At 42.5% G+C, this 24110-nt stretch overlaps 1 protein-coding gene across 10 annotated transcripts in view; it reads left to right on the top strand.

Moving 5' to 3' along the window:
- MTCL1 (microtubule crosslinking factor 1) overlaps positions 1 to 24110 on the top strand; it is a 131731-nt gene that overhangs the window by 87918 nt on the left and 19703 nt on the right. For 5 of the 10 annotated variants that reach the window (XM_036880692.2, XM_057504043.1, XM_036880694.2 and 2 more), the window contains 5 exons: positions 1628 to 1750; positions 4594 to 4824; positions 6724 to 6921; positions 20405 to 20572; positions 23482 to 23736. In XM_036880692.2, coding sequence (XP_036736587.2) covers positions 1628 to 1750; positions 4594 to 4824; positions 6724 to 6921; positions 20405 to 20572; positions 23482 to 23736 — 975 coding nt within the window. The remainder of the gene's footprint in view (positions 1 to 1627; positions 1751 to 4593; positions 4825 to 6723; positions 6922 to 20404; positions 20573 to 23481; positions 23737 to 24110) is intronic. The other 5 variants (XM_057504045.1, XM_057504046.1, XM_057504050.1 and 2 more) reach the window with 3 other exon arrangements.

The raw sequence follows: 24110 nt of genomic DNA, 5'->3' as shown, positions 1-24110 counted from the left end.
GAAAGTTTATGTTCTGTGGCTGCTTCTGCAAACACAAAGCCCACCTAGAGGTACATTCTCAACCCAGGCCACATACAAGATCATGGCTAACTCCCCTCTGAAGATGCATTCACAATGCAAAACTGAAAACACATAAGCCAAGAACACAAATGTAGAGCAAGAGTCTGCTGCTGGCCAACAGCAGGATTCAGCTCAAGGTCTTTCAGATTCTAGAATTATCAGAAGTGTGTTCTAAACTATGAAAGGCATGCAAACACGAGAAAACATTAAGTCATTATTGTAGAAGACCTCAAATATTTTTAAAAATAGTACTTTTAGGAATGAGGAAATTAATCATTGGAGTAGATTCAATGTGTAGAGAAATGCCTCTCTTCAAAGAGAACCCAAAACCTTGCCTAGTAGATACAGAAGACTATGGTAATAATCTCTACTAACTAGCAAATCAAGGGAGCATAAATATCTCAGTAGTTCTTGAGTTTCTTGGAAGTAAGATGAGCTTACTCCAGCATCTCTGATTTTCTGTCTCCATCCTTCTCTCTGTAAACTCTCTTGGTTATCCCCTGTGCTAAGGGACATGATCTGCTTTTTTATTTACTGTATGATTTTCACTCATGACAGCCCAGGTAAGACAGATTAGGAAGAACAAACAGTATTCTCAGTGAGAAGTAGCAGATTAGCTAAAGGGAATCAGAACAAACCAGTAAGATGACACTTACTTTCATTGCAACAGTCCACTCTATAATTTCTAGCTTTATAAATCCCCCATCTTTCAGTAGCATAAACAAATAGATGAAAGGTCATGCTTTAGTTTTAGTGATGCCTGAAATTTTTAGTATAGTAGCGTTTCCATCTCTAAAAAAATCAATTAGCTCAAAAGTAGTAGCTCTCAGTTCTCTATCATTGCTGTTTGGACATAAAAGATCAACTTTACCAATAAAGAGAATTTTTTAAACCCCTTTAACTATTTTTAACCTAAAATCTAATAGGCCCATCTCTGTGTAGTTCCTCTTGAGCAATGTATACAACTGAGAGGCCCACAACAACGTTCCTGGTCATTGAAGGAGCTCTGCCCCAATTACCCTGGGCAACCATGGGAGGGAAAAAGGAAGGTGCTCCCAACTGGGCAGGAAAAACTCTAGTAATAAAGCATATGTGCATATTAATTATGCAGCTTAGAAAGACATATGAACTTGGGCAGTGAATCTGAGAGTCTGGCTGTGTGTGAGGTGGTCATGCTTGTGCTGGTCATAATCACCGGCTCTGACCACCCCCAGCTTTTAGAAACCTGTCTAGAAGCCACTGCAGTAGCAGACACATCTGGGAGGCCTTGGCTGCCCTCTCGCAGCCTGGTGTGCGGTTACTGTGGTGGTCGAAGTTCAGGTGATTGGCACCACTTGCCACTTGCCCACTTTGTTGCCTAGGGAAGAGATGAAGGGCAGGTGGAGTGCCCCCCCACATAATCCATGAGCACAGGAGAGGATCTCGAGGGAGCCGCCGCAGTCACTCCACTGCTGCACATGCTGTCGCTCCGTGTATGTCCCTGGCTTGTACAGATGTCTGTCCTGCGTCTTCACCTCAGGCAGAGTTCTTGCTTCGACTAAACCCCTTCCTTTATCCCACCAATCAGCTCAGGGGCCCCCCTGTTTTACCTGAACAGAGTGTATCGATAGAGGAGCTACAGGGTCAGCTTGCACAGGCGACCAGACTGCATCAAGAGGAGACAGAGAAATTTACAAACAAGATCCGTAAGGTAAATATTAACACGGATTTCACACAACTGCTTCTCTGACTGCAGAGCACCTGGAGAGCAATGAAAAGATGTATTTTGAAAGAATGCTGCCTGTCACACACAGACTCCTGGACTCACAGGGCTCGAGGGCATATGGAAAGGTCATCCAGGCGAGCTGCCCCTCAGACATCTCATAAAGATACCTGTACCTTTCTGCTCTAAAACATGCTTTTCAATATTTACATCATGGTCTCAGGAAGTTCTTCCTAATACCTAAATTTTCCTGCAGCCATAACCAGCAAAGTAAAATAAAAATAAGGGCCTTAAATGCAGCTGGACATGTGAGCACAGCTGCAAATTTGTGGTCCTGCAGATTTGAAAGTTTTGTCAATCTTAGGTAAATTTTCTGATAGAAACATCAACAACTCACCCTAAACTGTTATCTTCAAAACTGCCATTAATTGAGCTGTGGCCTTATTGACTCTTCTAGCTATTTTAGAACAACCTGTTACCGGCTAATTATTCTTAATCCATTAAATCCCAGAGTTGCTAGGAGAAGAGATTTGCAGACACAGGTGCTCACAGCCTGCAGGCCTCCCTGAGGGACTGTCCAATCCCTATCAACCCAGATCTAATTAAATTGTGAACAGATACCCAGGCTCAGAATTGCCATTGCTGTTTTTCTCTCCATTTTTATTTGTTCTTGAAAGATAGCAATAACTTTAAAAACAAAAACCAGGTGATCTTGAATAAGGTACCACATGTTTTAAAATACATAATCCTGTGCAAAATAAGGCACTGGCTACGTCCAAGAACTTATTTTGGCAAGGAATGTATGTACCACATAGCCCCCAAGTTGTCCGTGGTCTTGCTCATGTAAATAGGTCAAAACTAATTAAGAGAGCACCTTTTACACCTTGCAGAGCAAAGCTGAATGCCAAGATCTAAATATTCTCTTAACAACAAAACTTTACCACTAGATGCCCATCTTTTCAAAAGTTTCATTTATTGGTCGAATTTCACATATTATTACAAAAGGAGAATCATTTCAAATTACTTGAAAGTGGATCCCTAAGTAATTTAACTTTTTCTTTCGTTTTCTTTTTCACTGCACCAAAAATCATGTTTACAAAGTGGGTTTATCCCTGGAGATGCAGACGTCAAAATGGCAGGGTCTCAGCCATGTCTAGTACTTGCTTGGATTCAGGAGCATGTTAAGAGGCTTTAACCAGACCTTTGTCAGAGGTGGCAAGATGTCATCCAGGCTTGTTCAGAGGGGAAGAGATGATGTCCCCTAATGTCCCCTGGGGGCAGAGGACAGACTGAGCCTTGGCAAGTGCTTACAGTCATGGAACAGGAGGCAGCAAAGGCGGTGGAGAAGTCACGGTGAGTCAGGAGGGAACATGCCAGGAGGTTGCAGATGAAAGGAAGAAAGCCGCTCCTCCCCGAGGGCTGCCCTCTACCAGCTAATACTCTAGCACCTCTGGAGTACCTGCTGTGAGCCAGGCCCTCTGCACAGTGCCTCATGATAGCTTCACTTTGCAGCTGAGAAAGCTGAAGTCTTCCCAGAGTCAGTTGATGGCCTTTGATAACACTGCAAGTAAATTGCAAACACCGGATGTCCCATGTGCCAGGCTGCCCTGTCCCTACTCCTTCCTGTTGTTGTGTCCCTCAGTGGGACTCTAGGTCTGCTGAGATGGTGAATTAAGTCACCACTATTTTATGTTATTTCATCTTGAAGTGCACAAAAGATCTGGCATTGCAGCGATGCTCACACCAGTCATGGTGCAGCCCCAGGGACCTTTCCAGAGCTGCCTCTTGCTCTTCACTGGCCATTAGCACAGCGACTGATTGGTGTTGACCTCAGGCAGCCACATTCATATCCCCATGGTTTCTGAACATTAATCTAGTACTTTGGGAAAAAAACAAGTGAAACAAAACCCACTGCCTTGGTTTTTGGCACAGGAGGGAGTGGTAAATTAGGAGAGCCCAGCTGATAACGATAAGACTGCATTCTGACCCTTTTTTCTGGACTATGGAACAGAAAGCCTTGATCCCAGATATCACTTTAACTACTGTAGATACTATTCTTGTGCCCTTATCTATAAAACAAGATTTGATTCACATCCTTTTGCTTAGTTATTATCGACACATAGTAATTGTTTATTGCTTGGAAGAGGGCCTGCACACATGCTGAAAAGCAGGAACTTAAATGTTTAACATCTAGGGAAAAGATTTCTTTTTCGGCAATGTTTTTACCTCCCTAAGAGTTGCCCGCATCTAATAAGAATGTGTGGTCTTAGGCGTAGAAGTAGGTTATCAATAACTTTCCTGTTTGCTCGCCCACTCATGTGGTAGAGGGCTGCACGCTCAGACAGAATTCCTGCCGGCCCCACGGCACTTGCTCTCTGACTGTGGGCCTCTGCATGCCCCTGGGGTTCTCCTTCTACTTGGGCACCAGAGGGCTCAGGAAGTCAAGTGGAAGGATTTCCACTTATTCCCTCTTTACAGCTGTAGCGCACCTGTGTGTGTGCAAGCCGACATACACATGGCAAAGGGGACCTGCATTTACATCTGCTGTCAACCATACATCTCAGAAACAATTACCCTGAAGGAGTTGAGAGACATCTAAAAAACACCATGAGGGACTTGACAATGAAAAATAATTATAATACCTTACCTTGAAATAGCACTTGCTTCTGAAACAGAAAACTCCTGAGTGTCCTGACCTTTGGGGGCTTCTGTGTTTACCATCCCCATGCAGAATGCTGCAGAGGGATGGCAGTTTGCAAAGACTATGGGTTTGGTTTGGGTAGCAAATCTGGATAGCTGCTTGTCACACTCTCCCTTCCCTTCCATTCAAGATGGAAGAGGAGCACCTCTATGCCTTGAGGTGGAAAGAACTAGAAATGCACAGCCTGGCTTTGCACAGCACCCTCCATGAGCGAACCTGGAGCGATGAGAGGAATCTGATGCAGCAGGAACTCCGCTCCTTGAAGCAGAACATTTTCCTTTTCTACGTGAAACTCAGGTGGCTACTGAAACACTGGCGGCAGGGGAAACAGACAGAGGAGGAAGGAGAGGATTTCATGGAGGTACCTGCCCCTGCAGAGTTCATTTATATGTATATTTTGTTCTTGACCCTAGACACTGCCCTCTCTCCCTGTTGCACAAACTCTTGTTCTATTATTTCAAATTACAGCTGACCCTGAACAACATGGTGGTTAGGGGTAATCCCCTCGTGCTGTAGAAAATCTGCATGTAACTTCTGACTCCCCAAAACTTAGCTAGGCCTAGCCTACTGTTGACCTGTAGCCTTACCAATAGCATCACAGTTGATTAACACGTATTTTGTGTCTTGTGTGTATTACATACTATATTTACAATCAAATAAACTAAAGAAAATTTTTCAAATTGTTGCAAATCTCTGGAAATTTTTCCAATAGGTTTATTGAAAAGACTCCTTATATAAATGGACACGCTATTCAAACCCACCTTGTTCAGAGTCAGCTGTATTTCATGACATCCAGTCCAAGCAGTGGAAATGCAATGGGTTGTCCAGGTAAAATTAGACCAAGAAATCTTTGCTGTCCTTTGCCCTTGTGTTAAGGATACTGGTCTGTAACTCTCTTCAGCAGCAAAGTTGTATTGCCATCTCTTTTGTTGCTAACTTATGAACTCATTAACATTATCACCCATAGGTCCTTAACTGTCTCATTTTACTTGCTAGTTGGAAAAACCTAGTAGTGTCTTACCTGACGGTTTCAGCCCCGGGAAAGTTCACTATGGATTCAGTGAGACTGAGAAATGACAACAGAACGTTCTTGGGTAAAAGCATTTATACCCAGCTTTATTCTCACAGCAGTAGGTCAAGCAGTAGAATCATGTCTGCATCCAGCAGTCTGCAGATCTGTAATCCACCTCTGTTTCTGCCTCTGCCCAGAGCACTTTATATAGTGACTCAGGCAATAGTAGCTCATTGCCTACGGGTGTGGAAGCAGTAGCCTAGCAGCAGGCCAATTACATCATCAAGTAGTTTAGGGTCAGGTGAGGATCCTGGCCGTAGGAACTTCCATTTTCCCCACACATAGTTCTAAATCTTTCTTCTTTCTTTCCATTTAAGTTTTTGTTCCTAAATACTAGGGCCTGTTCTGCCAATATAGTTTTATAAGGGTTTGTGCTAAGCTCCCAAGGGTCACTTTTGCCACCTCTGAAATTTGTGTATGTTCTCTTTCTTATGCCTCAATTCGCAGATTCATAACAGAGAGAATAGAGGTGTTTGCCTTCTGGTTGATTCATATAGATTAGGTCAGAGTGAGCCCTAGCTCTGCAGCCTCCTTCCTGGCTGTGCTTTCTGGTAAGGGCAGGGCTGGACCCGCTGGTGTTTGGTGTACTCTGGACATCCTCCCCTCTAGCTTGTCAGCTGCTTCAAAGCATTGTGAATGTTGGTTTCCTTTTAGCCCCTAAAGACCTTTTGTCTGCTTTTCACTCTAGTGAATAGTGTACATAATTTTAAGTCATCCTATGAATGGGAAGAATGGCAATTCTCTTTCCTTGGGGAGAAGAAAGTCTTCCAAAATTAATTCAGTCTGCTTCCTAATATCCATGATATAGAAATTCATCATTAAGCAAAACCTAGAAATAGTTGAAAAGTTTTCTACTGATCAGTAATTTGGAGGTCCTCCTCCTCCTCAAAGTTATAAACCCATAACTGTAAGCAATGACAATTTATAACTAGTAAAATTTTTCATTATTGAATAATTTATAAATAGTAAAATTTATAATTTTTTCTAGGGAAGTGGGTGCCTGCTCTATACTATTTAAATGGAGAAAGCAGCCAATGAATGAAATGGCCAAAGTGAGCATATTAGGGGAAGGAGTAAGAAGGAAGACTTGATTACCCATAAGGATAATTACACTGGACCAGTAAAAATCAGGTCACACAGCAAAAGGATTCAGGTGGAGCTCTGATCATTGTCTCTTGCTGTTTTCAGAGTGAGCATCCAGAGACCCACCCTAGGCTTGGTGAGCTTGGAGTCCAGGGGGAGCGAAAGGGGGATGGCCCAGACCGGGATGATGACAGTCCAGGCTGCGGCTTTTCGATGGGGGAGCATTCTGCACACTCCCCTGTGCATGCAGGTGACCACGGACCACGCCTGCAGCCTGCAGATGGGGTGCATCTCCACAGGCAGGTGAGTGTGAGGTCCCAGCCCATTATTCTACCCACACCTGGGAGAGGAGACTCCTCATCTACCCCCTTCACCTTATTTTACATGCTGGTGTTCCAGGGAGCGGAGAAGTCCTCTGTCTGCCTCGTTGTCTGGTGCTGTATATTTTACTGGAAATTACGTCTTTAATCTTTCATTTTGATGTCAGTCCATTAAATCATTTGGCTTATACAGTAAAGAAGGACCACAGTAAGATCAAATCATTGTGTCCTCTCAAGGCCACAGACCGACCCTGCTCAATAAACCAGAAGATAGGATTGATGCTACCCAGACTTTCTGCACTTTCCCAAAGCGGCAGCCGTCATGGGCTTGGGGGGTTGAGGCCCTGGGAGGCACGTGGTGTGAAAGCTTTCTTGCTCCCACACCTGCTGGTCTGAGTCCCTTCTGATGCTGTGTTGCTGCTTTGAGGGCTCTGCAGGGCAGAGCTGGAGGCCCCAAGCCCTGAACCCCGGGCTTGGGGGTGAGGGGCAGGGCCTGGTGGGCCCTGGGGGCAGCAGTCTTCCCCCAGCGCGGCTGCAGCGGCTCAACCGCAAGCATTTGAGGCACTCCCTCCTCACTGGACGCCACAGCTGCGGCTCCTCCCTCAGCCCGGAGCCCCACGGGTCAAGTGGGAGGGGGCTGCTGTCAGCGCCTTGGCCCAGGTCCCAGTGTGGAAACGTGATGATATCTGAGTACAGGCCTACAGGGTATATATATTCCTCCCTACTGCTTTCTCTCCATAGACAAGTCAGATTTTCACAACTGCAGACTGTTTTCTACACACTCATTCACCCCTCATTTTCCCTGAACAATATGACTCAAGAAAGAGGTTAAACTTTCAAAGGAACTTTTAATTGTGGTTATTGGGAAGTTCGTCATTATGCCAGTGCCCATGAGGAGATTTTTAGCTCATGAATGAGTTTTCCAGCAACGTTCTAGTTAGACAATAAAATGCTGTTTTGCAAATAATCCTTTAAAATCTAGCAGTATTATTGTCTAAAAGAGATACTTTCAGTCAGCCTGGTTAAGTACCTGTGATTACCTCTAGTGGTATCCCCTGGTTGCCACTAAGCCAGAAACCTGCCGCATCACGTGTTGGGTGTTTCCCAAATGTGTCTCCAAATACTTTGGAAAAGGGGGAAAAAAAAGTAACACATCTGGTTTTCTAAACAATATTAGTCATGGAAAATTTTACCCTGAGGGTGGAAAATGATGTAAAATTACTCAGCTGGAACTTCACATTCAGTGTATGATAATGTCATCTCTCTTTGCCTTCTCCTTCCAGTGCTAATTTTTTAGCTATTCAGCTTGAAAGTAGAGAAGGATCCATGAGTTTACACTTTGTACACTGTGCACTAAAGACACATGGGTGGGCTGAACAGAGTAGGGGGTCCAGACAGCAGAATCAGGCCTGTGTTTAATGGACCCTTCTTTCCGTACTAGTTAAGTGCATAGTGCCATCTGGCCAAGGACAGAAGATTAATGAGCTTTACTGTACGACAGCTGGCCTGGGAATGAACATTCTCAGAAAATTTGTTTGCCTTTTAGTGGGTATTAGCTGGGCAGCCTGGCTGCAAGAGCAGGAACTCCTGTGTATAAAGCTGCAGTGCAGAACCATACCCTTTCAGAAACTCTGAGAACCTCCAGAGGTGATAAGCAGAATGGGAAAGGTGGCCTAGCTTCTTTCCCAAGGATAAATTTGTGAATAACAAAATTTCCCAAGGTTTGCTTTTTTTGTGTGTCATATTGAACATTTTCATAATTGAACACAGTAAATAGCAGCATTATTATGTCCAAAGAGGTTAAAATAATTTTTAAAAAATATTTACATCTATCAAATCTGCCTTGGAAATAGTTCAGAAAAAAATCATCAGGTTGGAAAGGTTGGGCTCTGAGAACGCCGAATGTTCCGTGTTGACTGATCTTTAGTTACACGATTTATTGGCAGTGACTTGATTGTCCTTGAAAACTATAAGCTCTTTCAGTTTGCTGGCCTTCTGGAAGAGCAGAGGCTGGAAATTTGCAAAGGACATTGTATACTTCTCACTGGCTCCAGCGTGCTCACCACTATGTTAAGCTTTTGAGACCAGCCCTCCTAAGGCTGTATGTGCATTTTATACTTATTAGCAATTCCTGCAATCAAGTTTTTTATTACAAGGTGATTAATAGTGCCAGAATTATGACCCTGTGGTTCCAACAACTAGTCTTCCCAGAATCAGATTAATTTACTAAAAAGAAGTTACGCTTTCATTCAGGTATGTGGCATAACCTCTTTATTAAAGCAAGTGTAAATATAAGGAACTTACTGTAAAATTCAGAGCAAGATTTAATGGAATTTGTTTCATACTAGTTTCCAAGTCTACAACTGGCCACTGAAAAGTCTCTCTTAGGATGCAGCCATAGGATGGAGTAGCGTCTGTTCCCCTGGACCTTTGTCGATCCAGGACTCATCTTGAAGCCTAGGGCTTTCAGGAGGGGTTCCCCTAAGTCAAAGTAGGCCTTTCTCTTGTAGACAAAGTGCCTTTGGCTCCCTGAGCCTCCTGGATTTGGACCCACCTAGGTGCCCAGAAGCCCAGCTTTCTGCCTCACTCAAGATGTAGAAATGTCTGGAAAGAGTAACTAGATAAGGCCTGCATGTCAGAACTGTGATTTGCCATGACTTTTTTTTTTTAATAAGGAAATTCTCTTGAGCCTAGGTAGCTTTTACCTTTCAACATTGTAGGTCGTACCATGGTTTATTTTTCAGATGCTGCAACTTTATAACTTCACTTAGGAGAATATAACTTTATACAAAGAAAAGAAATAAAGAGCTTATTTATGAGATATTTTATTTTTGCTTGCATTTTTGTCTCTCTTACTGTGAAAATAGCATATGTAGTAGTTAATGAAAGGAGCCTGTCCACCCCAGTCCCACCTTGCAGAGCTAACCATGGGTGTCTGTTTATGATGTACTTTTCAAAGAGTGTAACAGACTCTGCACCTCACTAATGAGTGAATTTTTCCCAGATGACCACATGACTTCTCAGCAGACCTACTCTGGCTTCTTTGAAGCCTTTGGCCAATAACTCTTATTTTATAACTTATTAAATAATGTCTATTAGTTATTTCACACACCCACATTTTTTCTTGGGAAGCTGTCAGTGAAAATTATGGGGACCTGCAGGCACAGAGCCCTTGTGGCCCAGGTTCTCTGGCATAGTCTCAGAAGCCAGAGGCACTCTCAGATGCCTTCTATACATAAATGGATCTATCACATCTGTAAACTTCCATCATAGATTATATTTTCATGGCCATCCTCTTTTATGGTTGTCAGTAACTCATTCTCTTCTATCTGTGGAGGGATAATGGTTTCAGAGAAGAATCTTAAAATTAATCTGGATGCAACAATGAAGGTAAGAATAACAAATGACTTATTTATTAAAATGTTGCTGGATGTGCACATGTGCCCCTTCTGGCTAATCTCACAGTAAAGGATTGTCTTGGGACTCCTGGCAGAGAAATTACTTATATTGAATGCTGCATGAGGTCTCCTTCTTTATGTAAATCAAATAGGAACAAACTATGCATGCATGTGTTGGGGGTCAGTGCTGCTAACACAACATTCCAGAACCCCTGACTACCTATATTTGCATAAAGGTCTAGTTGCCTGAAGGAGTAGGAGGTGGAGGCCACTCTATTTTGTGACTGGCTTTTTGTGGGTCAGCCCATTGCAGCAGGTCACTATACCAGTTCTAGCTTTAAATGAAACCCATCTCCAAAGTGAATGGCTAAAGCAAAAGTAGTTGATGGCAGTTTAGCTCTTTCACAGAATTTTGATGCATAGCTCAGGAATTGTAGGCAAGAATGCTTTTGTAAAATAGCAGGCATTGTATCACAAATATCTTGGTATGTTACCTTTTCCATAAACTTCCTTTTCACTTTGTATTAGTAATATATATTAAATACTTGGACAGCAGTCCTATTGGCTGAAGACCAACCTTGAGCCTGTTGCAAAGGTTAATACTTTATAGCACAGTCAAGTTCCTGATCCCAATTTTGGTATTTTTTTAAGCCTTATCTTACGGAAGACAGGTGAGCTTGCAAGGACGGAAATGTCCTTAGACTGAGGAGAAGAAAATAGTGGAATGATTTCATCCAATTTCTATGTGAGAAAACCAACCAGCTGATCTTGAGGAGATTGAAAAGTTGGCCTTTTTAATTGAACTTGACCTATATTTAACACATACATAAGCTAAAATGTTGCATAGTTGGGCAGCTGGTACAGAAGGTTCAGAAGCTCTGACTCCAAGAAGACTTTTATCTAAAGACCTGAAAGTGGACCAGAGAGTCTTGAGCTCATTCCTGACTAGGTTTGGGTCATACTTTTACCCAAAACATAGCTCACCAAGGTCCACTACCAGGGAAAAATGTGAGAGAAGCACCTTCATTAAGCCTTCTTTCAGAATGGCTCACTATTATTTCCCTTGATATGGGGCATGGAATTTGTTTCACAGAGATTAGATGAGTTCTCTAAGGCAAAGTTTAAATAAAAAAGCCTGGGCCGAGTATAATGACAGAATTCCAATATCCTGGCTGGATCTGTCTAGCCTTGGGTGCGACATACCTGGGTCACAGTGTGTGGGCTCTGCGCTTCCTAGCAGCCTGACCCCAGCAGCAACTCAGTCCCTGTGCTGCAGCTCCTCCTCTGGGACACGAGGTATAGGACAGGTATGTACCCAGAGTTGACATGAAATTCAAGTGGGGTTGGGTCCTGTAGGTGAATGAATTAACACACTGCTGGCCCATTGGAAATAATTAGTATTAATTATCATTACTAGGGTCTTTGTATGTGAAAAAGCCATTTAGAAGTATCATGCCCATCTATGGCTCACTCTGGGTCTTCAGAAACTTTTACTTGGACATCAAGTCTTATTGTTGTGCACCAGTGGCAGAGTCTGGCTTCTGGTCATGCCCCAAGCAGCCCCTGAGGCCTAAGGGCATCAGTTTTGTGGGCTTTCTTACTCCCTTTGGCCATCCTTCACCCCAAAGCAATTTTTTAAAAAATTTTTTATTAAGGTATGATTGATATACATTCTTAAGAAGGTTTCACATGAAAAACAATGTGGCTACTACATTTACCCATATTATCAAGTCCCAACCCACACCCCAATGATGCAGTCACTGCCCATCAGTGCAGCAAGATGCCACAGATCCATTATGTGACTTCTTTGTGCTACACTGTTTTCCCCGTGATCCCCCACATCATGCGTACTAAACATAATACCCCTCAATCCTCTCCTCCCTTCCTCCCCACCCGCCCTCCCACACCCCTCCGCTTTGTAACCACTGGTCCCTTCTTAGAGTCTCTGAGTCTGCTGCTATTTTGTTCCTTCAGTTTTGATTTGTTGTTTTACTCCACAAATGAGGGAAGTCATTTGGAACATGTCTTTTTCCACCTGGCTTATTTCACTGAGCATAATGTACCCCTTTCTCCACATCCTCACCAGCATTTGTTGTTCTTTGTCTTTTCGATGCTGGCCATCTTTACTGGTGTGAGGTGATATCTCATTGTGGTTTTAATTTGCATTTCCCTGATGATAAGTGATGTGGAGCATCTTTTCATGTGTCTGTTGGCCATCTGAATTTCTTTGGAGAACTGTCTCCTCATATCCTCTGCCCATTTGTTAACCAGGTTATATGCTTTTTGGGTGTTGAGGCGTGTAAGTTGTATTTTGAATGTTAACCCCTTGTCGGATATGTCATTTACAAATATATTCTCCCATAGTGTAGGATGCATTTTTGTTCTGTTGATGGTGTCCTTTGCCATACAGAAACTTCTTAGTTTGATGTAGTCCCCTGAGTTCATTTTTGCTTTTGTTTCTCTTGCTCGAGGAGATGCATTCGGGAAGAAGTTTCTCATGCTTATATTCAGGAGATGTTTGCCTATGTTGTCTATGGTTTCATGACTTACATTCAGGTCTTTGATCCATTTCAATTTTACTTTTGTGTATGGGGTTAGACAACAATCCAGTTTCATTCTCTTGCATGTAGCTGTCCAGTTTTGCCAACACCAGCTGTTGAAGAGGCTGTCATTTCCCCATTGTATGTCCATGGCTCCTTTATCATATATTAATTGACCATATATGGTTGGGTTTATATCAGGGCTCTCTAGTCTGTTCCATTGGTCTATGGTTCTGTTCTTGTGCCAGTACCAAATTGTCTTGATGACTGTGGCTTTGTAGTAGAGCTTGAAGTTGGGGAGCATAATCCCCCCAGCTTTATTCCTCCTTCTCAGAATTGCTTTGACTATTCGAGGTCCTTTGTGGTTCCATATGAATTTTAGAATGATTTTCTCTAGTTCGTCGAAGAATGCTGTTGGTATTTTGATAGGAATTGCATAGAATCTGTACATTGTTTTAGGCAGAATGGCCATTGTGACAATATTAATTCTTCCTATCCATGAGGACGGGATGTGTTTCCATTTATTGGTATCTTCTTTAATTTCTCTTGTGAGTGTGTTGTAGTTTTCAGAGTATAAGTCTTTCACTTCTTTGGTTAGATTTATTCCTAGGTATTTTATTCTTTTTGATGCAACTGTGAATGGAATTGTTTTCCTGATTTCTCTCTCTGCTGGTTCATTGTTAGTGTATAGGAATGTCACAGATTTCTGTGTATTAATTTTGTATCCTGCAACTTTGCTGAATTCAGATATTAGATCTAGTAGTTTTGGAGTGGATTCTTTAAGGTTTTTTATGTACAATATCATGTCATCTGCATAAAGGGACAGTTTAACTTCTTCCTTGCCAATTTGGATGCCTTTTATATCTATCTGTGTTGTCTGATTGCCATGGCTAGGACCTTCAGTACTACACTGAATAGAAGTGGGGAGAGTGGGCATCCTTGTCTTGTTCCTAATCTTAGAGGAAAAGCTTTCAGCTTCTCGCTGTTCAGTATGATGTTGGCTGTGGGTTTATCATATATGGCCTTTATTATGTTGAGGTACTTGCCCTCTATACCCATTTTGTTGAGAGTTTTTATCATGAATGGATGTTGAATTTTGTCAGATGCTTTTTCAGCATCTATGGAGATGATCATGTGGTTTTTGTCGTCCTTTTTGTTGATGTGGTGGATGATGTTGCTGGATTTTGAATGTTGTACCTCCCTGCATCCCTGAGATGAATCTCACTTGGTCAAGGTGTATGATCATCTTGATGTATTTTTGGATTTGGTTTGCTAATATTTTGTTGAGTATTTTTGCATCTATGTTCATCAGGGATATTGGTCCAGAATTTTCTTTTTCTGTAGTGTCTTTGCCTGGTTTTGGTATTAGAGTGATGCTGGCCTCATAGAATGAGTTTGGAAGTATTCCCTCTTCTTTTACTCTTTTGAAAACTTTAAGGAGAATGGCTATTAGGGCCTCACTAAATGTTTGATAAAATTCAGCAGTGAAGCCATTTGGTCCCGGAGTTTTGTTCTTAGCTAGTTTTTTGATTACCAGTTAAATTTCATTGCTGGTAATTGGTCGGTTCAGATTTTCTGTTTCTTCCTTGGTCAGCCTTGTAAGGTTGTATTTTTCTAGAAAGTTATCCATTTCTTCTAGGTTATCCAGTTTGCTGTCATGCAATTTTTAATAGTATTCTCTCATAATTCTTTGTATTTCTGTGGTGTCCATATAGTGATTTTTCCTTTCTCATTTCTGATTCTGTTTATGTGTGTAGACTCTCTTTTATTTCTTGATAAGTCTGGCTAGGGTTTTATCTATTTTGTTTATTTTCTCGAGGAACCAGCTCTTGCTTTCAAAAATTCTTTCTATTGTTTTATTCTTCTCAATTTTATTTATTTCTACTCTAATCTTTATTATGTCGCTCCTTCTACTGACTTTGGGCCTCATTTGTTCTTCTTTTTCTAGTTTCATTAATTGTGAGTTTAGACTGCTTATATGGGATTGTTCTTCTTTCCTGAGGTAGGCCTGTATTGCAATATACTTTCCTCTTAGCACGGCCTTGGCTGCATCCCACAGATTTTGTGGTGTTGAATTATTGTTGTCATTTGTCTCCATATATTGCTTGATCTCTTTTTTTATTTGGTCATTGATCCATTGGTTATTTAGGAGCATGTTGTGAAGCCTCCATGTGTTTGTGGGATTTTTCATTTTCTTTGTGTAATTTATTTGTAGTTTCATACCTTTGTGGCCTGAGAAACTGTTCGGTACAATTTCAATCTTTTTGAATTTGCCAAGGCTCTTTTTGTGGCCTAGTATATGATCTATTCTTGAAAATGTTTCATGTACACTTAAGAAGAATGTGTATTCTTCTGCTTTTGGGTGTGGAATTCTGTAAATGTCTGTTAGGTCCATCTGTTCTAATGTGTTGTTCAGTGCCTCTGTCTCCTTACTTATTTTCTGTCTGATTGATCTGTCCTTCACAGTGAGTGGAGTGTTGAAGTGTCCTAGAATGAATGCATTGCATTCTATTTCCCCTTTTAATTCTGTTAGTATTTGTTTCACATATGTAGATACTCCTGTGTTGGGCGCATAGATATTTATAATGATTATTATATCTTCTTGCTAGATTGATCCCTTTATCATTATGTAATGTCCTTCTTTGTCTCTTTTGACTTTCCTTGTTTTAAAGTCTATTTTGTCTGATACAAGTACTACAACTCCTGCTTTTTTCTCTCTATTAGTTGCATGAAGTATCTTTTTCCATCCTTTCACTTTTAGTCTTTGCATGTCTTTGGGTTTAAAATGAGTCTCTTGTAGGCAGCATATAGATGGGTCTTGTTTTTTTATGCATTCAGTGACTCTGTGTCTTTTGATTGGTGCATTCAGTCCATTTACCTTTGCGGTGATTATCAATAGGTATGTACTTATTGCCTATCAATAAGGCAAGCATGCCTATCAATTCTTCTTCTTTCCTGATCTCTGATTTTATTTGGTCAGGCTTTAGATTTGTGGTTACCAAAGGTTCAAGGTTAACTTCCTTACTATCTAAGAGTCTAACTTAACTCACTTAATATGCTATTACAAATGCAATCCAAGGGTTCTTTTCTTTTTCTCCTCCTTTTTCTTTCTCCTCCATTCTTTATGTATTAGGTATCATATTCTGTACTCTTTGTCTATCCCTTGATTGACTTTGGGGATAGTTCATTTAATTTCGCATTTGCTTAATTAGCTGTTCTACTTTCTTTATTGTGTTTTTATCACCTCTGGTGACAGCTATTAAAACTTAGGAACACTTCCATCTATAGCAGTCCCTCCAAAATAGACTGTAGAGATGGTTTGTGGGAGGTAAATTCTCTCAGCTTTTCCTTATCTGGAAGTTGTTTAATCCCTCCTTCAAATTTAAATGATAATCTTGCCAGATAAAGTTATCTTGGTTTGAGGCCCTTCTCCTTCATGGCATTAAATACATCATGCCACTCCCTTATGGCCTGTAAGATTTCTGCTGAGAAGTCTGATGATAGCCTGATGGGCTTTCCTTTGTATGTGATCTTATTTCTCTCTCTGGCTGCTTTTAGTAGTCTGTCCTTATCCTTGATATTTGCCATTTTAATTACTATATGTCTTGGTGTTGTCTTCCTTGGGTCCCTTGTGCTGGGAGATCTGTGCTCCTCCATGGCCTGAGAGATGATCTCCTTCCCCAGATTGGAGAAGCTTTCAGCAATTACCTCCTCAAAGACATTTTCTATCCCTTTTTCTCTCTCTTCTTATTCTCGTACCCCTATAATGCAAATATTGTTCTGTTTGGATTGGTCACACAGTTCTCTCAATATTCTTTCATTCTTAGAGATCCTTTTTTCTCTCTGTGCCACAGCTTCTTTGTATTTCTCTTCTGTAGTTTCTATTTCATTTTTCTTCTCCTCCACCATATCGAATCTGCTTTTAATACCCTACATTGTACTCTTCAACAATTGGATCTCTGACCAGAATTCATTCCTGAGTTCTTGAATATCTTTCCGTACCTCCATGAAGATGTTAATGATTTTTATTTTGAACTCCCTTTCAGGAAGATTCATGAGGTCCATGTTATCTTTCTCAGGAGTTATATTAATTTTATTCTGAACCGGGTTCCTTTGGCATTTCATGTTTGTGTATGGCGCCCTCTAGTGTCCAGAAGCTCTACTCTCTGGAGCTGCTGAGCCCCTGAAGCAATGTTGGGGGTCAAGGGGAGTGGTATTGATGCCTGCGGGGAGGAAAGAGCTGTTTCCTGCTTCCCGGCTGCTTTGCCTGTCTCCACTACCTGAACCAGTGGGCCGAGCACACAGGTATTAGCCTCTATGCTTTGCATTTGTAGTTGCTGTAGACAGATCTTCCCTCTGGGTGGCCTAACCCCAGGGTAGGGTTTGCCGGTACAAGCCAGGTAGGGCTGGCTGGGAGAAAGGCGCAGTAGGCTACGTATCACGGAGGGAGTCCTTGGCACTGTACAGCCAGCCAGGGAGCTGGGGCACCTGAAAACTGTGAAAGCTCCCAACCTGGTGAGTGCACCCGGACAATTTTGTCTACCTCTCCTTTCTCTTGAGCAGTGAGCTCTGTACAATCCTGGCTCCTTTAGCAGCCCTCTTGCTAAGGGCTTCCTTGTTAGGAAGTCTCTCAGACTGCCTGCCTTTCTTTTGTCCCAGAGCAGCCGGATATGGATCCCTGCTTTCCACAAGTGGGTGGAATCTCAGTCTCTCTGGGAATTCTGCCTGTCTTAGCTTTCCAATCCCCTAATCATGAAAGCATCATGAAATGTAGATTTGTGCTCCCAGAGCCGATTTCCGGAGTTAGGTATTCAGCAGTCCCAGACCATCTCTCCCTCCCCACTCCATTTCTGTTCCTCCTGCCAGTGAGCTGGGGTTGGGGAAGGGCTTTGATCCCACCAGGCCACAGCTTTGATACGTTACCCTGTTCCTTGAGGTCTGCTCTTTAATCCAGGTGTATTCAGTCTGGCGCAGTCCTCTTTCCTGTTGCCTTTTAAGATTAGTTGCATTAATTATATTTTTGTATTATATGTGGTTTTAGGAGGAAGCCTTTGTCTCACTTCTCATGCCACCATCTTTAATCCTCTGGCCCCAAAGCAATTTTTGAGCTCATTCCATAAAATTAACATTATACTAGTATAAGAAGACAGTAAGTTAATTACCCTGACCCAAATGTGCATGAAAACATTAAGACTTAATTTTATTTAATCTGGTATTTGCTAATGCCAAAAAGTACTTATTTCGAGGTGAACCAAATTTTCCATCTGCAAAAGGACTGTCATGTGAACCCCTGCATTGGAGGAGCACAAAGTTCTTCTGATCCTAAAGTTGCCATAGCCGTTTGGTGTAAAGCTAAGACCTCTGCAGACTCACCACATATGGAGCTTGGGCATGGTCATAGAGAGCTATTGATTACCTATAAGAATTATGTGGCTTTCTACTTTTTCTTCAATGAAAATTAGATGACTACTTCAAAGACTGCATCAAAATTATTGCCACTACTATGTGCTTAAAATAGTTTGACTTATAAAGTAGTAATTAAAAAATTTTAAATCCAAAGATGAAAATACTAAACAAATGTACCATAAAATATGCATAATTTTTCAGCAAACACATTCTATACTTAGGAAGATGTGTATTTCTGAAAAGATCATTATACCTTTTCTCACTCACCTAATATTTCACTCACATAATTTTTAAATATTTATGTTGTAGAGTTTAAAGAAACACTTCTGTGTTAATTACAATTTCATGTATTTCATAAGCACCTCTTTGAGTATAGTAGTGATTTACATATAGTCCGATGGCTGGAAAGAATGTATAGGATTTTTAGAAGGTCCTCTATCTGCTGAGTTTTGCAAATGTTAGCTGAATTGTACTCTTAATGCTCTTCAACTCAGAGCTATTAAAGTAAAAATTGGTGTTCAAGGTGACAAACATTGAAAAGCAATATATATTAACAAATAGGCCTTTCTACTCAATCAAAAGTCTACTATACCTAATATAACTTAAGATATATATTTCAAGAGAAAACTATGGAATTTTCAGTTATAAATCTGCTCATGTTATGGAATTTCTCTTTTCCTTTCTAAATCAACTTTATTTAAGTCCAAACATATATCCAAAGTATCTTAAATTCTTCCCAAATGTGGAGGCCACTTTTGGATGTGTACATGTGTGTGCTTAACAGATTGACTAGAGGGTTTTAAGAAGCCCAGCTGACTCTCCACGTGGTGGAGGAGACGAGGCTGATGTGGGTGCAGATCCCAAGCTTAGGCGCCATGGGCACTCTCTCCTTACTGCCCTTGGCATGAGAGGCTTATCAAGTAGAGGGATTCCATCTTGGAGGAAGGGGATCTGTCTTCCCATAGTAGAGACCATCTGCATCCATCTTCAGGACTGGGAGAGTATTTCTCCTTCCTTCCTCATAAATTGTACCAAACAAGATTGCCCTTAGGCGAGTCTGAGAGCCTGTGAGGAACTTTAATGTTTTCTGTCTGATCAGAATAGATGGGCCCATGTGGCTTTTATTACCCAGGTACCATATGTGATTCAATGGTTTTAATTCATTTGGACAAACCTTTCTGATATAATGACCATGTTGAAACTTATGAAGATAGCAGTTGTGGTTTTGACATGTGCCTCCCAAGCCAACAGGGTTTAGAAAATATAAAATCTTTTAAGTAATGTAGGTAGATTAATAATAAAAATCCATTCTTTATCTATCAGACCTGTTTGCATAGCTCACATGAGCTGAACATGGTGTGAAGTACTGGAAATGGGGGGTCAGACTTTGCCCCTCCCAGGGCACTTGCGCTGGTGGCAGCCAGAAAAATAAGTAGGTGCTTGGTTATTCATGTTGCTAGTGATGTGGAACAAGGGGCCATTGATTCTATCTTGGGGGACCACAAGGAAGCCTTCATGAACAGATTAAGAATTTACCTTTGGCTTTAATTATTAAACCTCAAAATCCTCCCTCATCCATTGCTATGTTTGTCATTATATGTATGACCTCTTAGTAACTGCAAGTCAGAGTGTGAATACCCTGGTTTATAAGAGACATGAGGCCTTTATTGTTTCCCTTCTGGTTCAATAGATGGTGTTAAAATGGCAGCATACATTGGGGAGTGTTTTTATCTTGTTAAATCTGCATCCCTAACCAGAGCTTTGGACGTGTGAACTCGCAGGGCATCCTGGTGGTCCCGGCTCCCGGGCTCCCTGTGGCCTCCTGCAGCTTCCTCCCTTCTGCTCCTCACCCAGGCACTCCTGCTCCAGGTTCCTGTAGGGCCAACCTGAGTTCCAGCCTCTGTTCTATCCGAACAGGCCCTTAGCAGTCTCAGCCCTGAGACTGATGGCTGGTGGGGGCCCCAGGCTCTCCCACCAACTGTGCAGGCTTCACACCTGCTCTGCTCCTATTGCTCACCTTGGAAACAGCTGGGCATCACCTTGATTGCCAGGCTCCTCTCCTCCTCAGACCTAAAAAACACCGTCGCATGAGGTAGCAGTGCTGACTCCTGTGTCCCCACAGGTGGTGGAGAGCCGGAAGCTGTTCGGGGCACTCAGGACCCTGCTAGAGGACTTGCGCGCAGAGCTGCGGGAGGATGAGCTCGCCCGGCTGCGGCTACAGCAGCAATATGCCAGCGACAAGGCCGCCTGGGACGTGGAGTGGGCCACGCTCAAGTGCCGCCTGGAACAGGTGCCTCCCCATGAGCCTCCCGGCTCTGCCCGTAGGGTCTCTGTCCTGAGGACAGGCATGGAGGAGACACGGTGACTCAGATCCAGTGACACTCTCTAAGGGAGGGAGGGCTCCGAGGGGAAAGCCAGGAGCAGCTGCCTGCTGTCTCTCCATGAAGCTCCCAGCCTTTCCAAGGTGCCTTCTTTCCCTCATATTCCCTCTCCCAAGTATGAAACAGTCTTCATCCACCAAGCATCTTTTCTAAAGTAGCATTTAGTTTACCATTCTGTACTGAGCAAGATTGTATTCGGCCCCTTTGAAGGATGGCCAGCATGAAGCATAGATCTGATTTAATTCATACAGGAGAAAAGAAAAGGCAAATCATGGTTTAGTTATCTCTGAGAAGGTAAACACAGGCTTTCCCTTAGATTTTTCCAAATTCTGAAAAGAGCCTGTAGACCTTCTACCACATGCCTTGGAAGTCTGATGCATTTTGGTGTCCTTGTTTATACTGAAGGAAGTGGAAGCCCAGTACAGGCTGCTGTCAGAGCACAGAGCCTTTAGTGCTTAAGTGGAGGGGAGGGCAGCTTCCTGCCTGCACCCTCCAAGCACAGCCTCCGAGGAGACTAGACCATGGCCATGGTCATTAAGATCAGACTTACCCAGAAACATTCCTTCCTAAGTGTTTTCCCCCTGGAAATCCTTGAGAGCAATGTCACTCCAAGGGCCTGTCATGTCGAAAGAAAACAGCTCCCCTGGTACCCACAAGTTCACCTGTATTGCCACCTGGCCTACGGACATGGTGGTGGCAGGCTCACAGCCCTGGTAGAGCAGCGTACCCAGCGTTCTCTGCAGAAGATGCGGCAGAGCATAGCAAAACCGAAGTTCCAGGCCAGGCACTGGAACTGCTGCCCCAGTTATGGCTCCTACTGACTGCCTGATGGGAGAGTCCTACAAGAGGCCCTGTTTATCTTAGTAAACAGCCTGAAGAATCAACAGTGGAGGAGAAATGAGTAAGGACACTCTCTGATGAGCTGCCTTTAAACCTGTTTAAAAATATGTTTATGGGGGAAAAAGCTAAATATTTTCAAAGACATAAGTGTAGTTAAAGAAAGGAGGCATAATCTTGGATGTGAGCCAATTTCAAAACATTTCATCTTTGTTTTAGAGGAGCCTGCTATCTACCCACACATTTGCTACAAATAAATCTTCAAGGAGAGTCACTAAACACCAAGAAAGAAAGCTAGGACTTCAAACCTAGAAGCTGGGTGGTATGAGGCAAAAAGATTCATCTTATCCCCAAATCATTTCAGAAGTTTTTAAAATATTTGCAGCCCAGGAAGCAGTGACTGTGAGCTGATGCTAGTTCATTTATAATAGTCCCATCTTTACCCTCTTCTGCTTTGAAGCAGAACAGTTTAATTCTTTCAGAAGTTAAGTATTATCTCTTCTTGGGACCCACAGTTGTGTTAATTCCCAGATCCATGGTCCCTTCAATTGTCTCCCAAGTAAGACCTTGTTCTCAATGCCAAGGTTGCAACAGCGAGTAACATATTCCTTGACGGGGGGGGTCTCGATGCAGTGGGAGACCCAGACGGGCTATAATTTACAGTAGTGTGATCAGTGCCAGGCCTGCACACTGCGCTGTTGGCGAATGGGGGTATGCAGGGTGCACACTTCACCTTGAGGGTTCACGGAAGAGTTGTTGGTAAAAATCCTGCTCAGAATGAATCTTGGAGGATGAATAGGAGTGCGGACATGGGAAAGGAGACAGAGGACATTCAGACAAAAAAGGAGCATCATGAAGAAATGAGCATGGCACATCTGAGATGCTGGACCTAGTCAGGTTGGTGGGAGGAAGAATGTTCAAGGAACTAAAACCTTAATCCTCATTTTATCGTGGAAGTAGAGCATTTTGATTTGCATTTTAAAGAGGATATTTTGGCTTCAAGATAGAGAATGAATTCAGAGCCATAAGAATTGAATGAATAGGTCCATGGGTAGAATTCAGGGATCTACTGAACTAAAATAGGGAAAAGATACATCTTAATGTTTTCTAATCTTTCACTAAAATTTGTCATGTTCTCCAGCAGTAATATACTCCCAATTTCATCCTCCTGTCCTCTGTGCTTTTGTTGTCATGCAGTTTACATCTATACACTCTATAAACACACATTACTTTGCAGCTATTTTACTTTACACCTTGAGTGATATTTTAAAGCAATTAAAAATAGGAAAAAAGTTGCAATGATTTTTTTTCAATTTTCATTTGTTGAAAAGGTATTTTTTTGGAAAGATATTGTTGCTGAATATTGAAGTTGTTATATCCCCTGTCAGCCCTTTAAAGCTGTTGCAATATTGTCCTCTGACTTGCATCGTTTCTGAGGAAAGGTCTGCTGTCATTCTTATCTTTGGGCCTCCATGTGTGATATGTCTTTTTTCTCTGCCTCTAAAGTTTCCTCTGGTTTTCAGCAGTTTGAATATATGTTTAGATGGGAGTCTTTTGCCTGTTTGTTTTGGGTATTTAACCTCCTCAGTGTTTGACGGATATCTATAGTAAACTGCTAGGTTCCATCACTGCCCCATCACAGGCTTGCATATAGGGGCTAAGGATATTAGGATAGACATGTACCTGAGCCCTCAAGAAGCATGGCAGAAGGACAGGCAAGAGGTGGTGGTGACTCAGAGTAGGGAAGGGGAACTGAGAAGCAGCTGTGTCAAGCTAGGTGGACTCATTGCTGAACATTCTGTGTCACTCTCTGTGTCAAATGTTTGGAATTAAGGCCTTAAAAATGCAAACTGTTGGGATTGGTCAAATCTTGTTATAGTCATGTTTTCCGGGATACTGTGTAGATGTGCTGAGATTTCTCTTCACCTACGAATGCAAGACTTTTGAGGGACAAAGTTCCTAAGCCTGTTCTCCTTGACAGCTGGAGGAGAACACGGGGAAGAACTTGGGAGAACCAGGCTCTCCCGCTGACAGCAGAAGAGCATTAGGGAAGGAGAGGGAGAAGCACCAGCAGCTCCTCGCTGATAGTCACGGCCTCGTCATGGACCTGCGCTGGCAGATCCACCACAGCGAGAAGAACTGGAAGCGGGAGAAGCTGGAGCTTCTGGACCACCTGGACAGAGACCGGCAGGAGTGGGAGCAGCAGAAGCAGGAACTCTTGTGGAGAATAGAGCAGGTAAGGAGGCACGCAGGCGCCAGAGGACAGTGGGCACAACAAAGCTGGCCTGGAAAGCAGAGCCCCTGGAGGAAGGAAAATCAGGCTGCTCAGACGTCCTTGCTGCATCAGGATGTTCATGGGCTTCCAGAGCAAGAGGAAGAAATACTAGCATTCCTAGCATTGGACATCTAGGCTCAGCCCTTCCATTACACAGATCTTCTAATTGCAAAGTGTGAAGGTAACTTCCCTGTGTGTGTCTGTGTGTGATGTATCTGTGGTCGGGGTGACGAGTAACTTTGTAAAGGAATTTAAAGGTTAAACTTGAGAGATGAGGTTATTTCAGGTCTTATAATTTCTACCAAAAAAGCAAACTAATTTTAAAGTTTGCCACT

This window comes from Manis pentadactyla, chromosome 6 (genome assembly GCF_030020395.1).
Source record: "Manis pentadactyla isolate mManPen7 chromosome 6, mManPen7.hap1, whole genome shotgun sequence".
NCBI classification, from domain to species: Eukaryota; Metazoa; Chordata; class Mammalia; order Pholidota; family Manidae; genus Manis; species Manis pentadactyla.
Note: the sequence above shows the minus strand (reverse complement) of the source record. Positions and strands in the feature narration are given on the sequence as shown.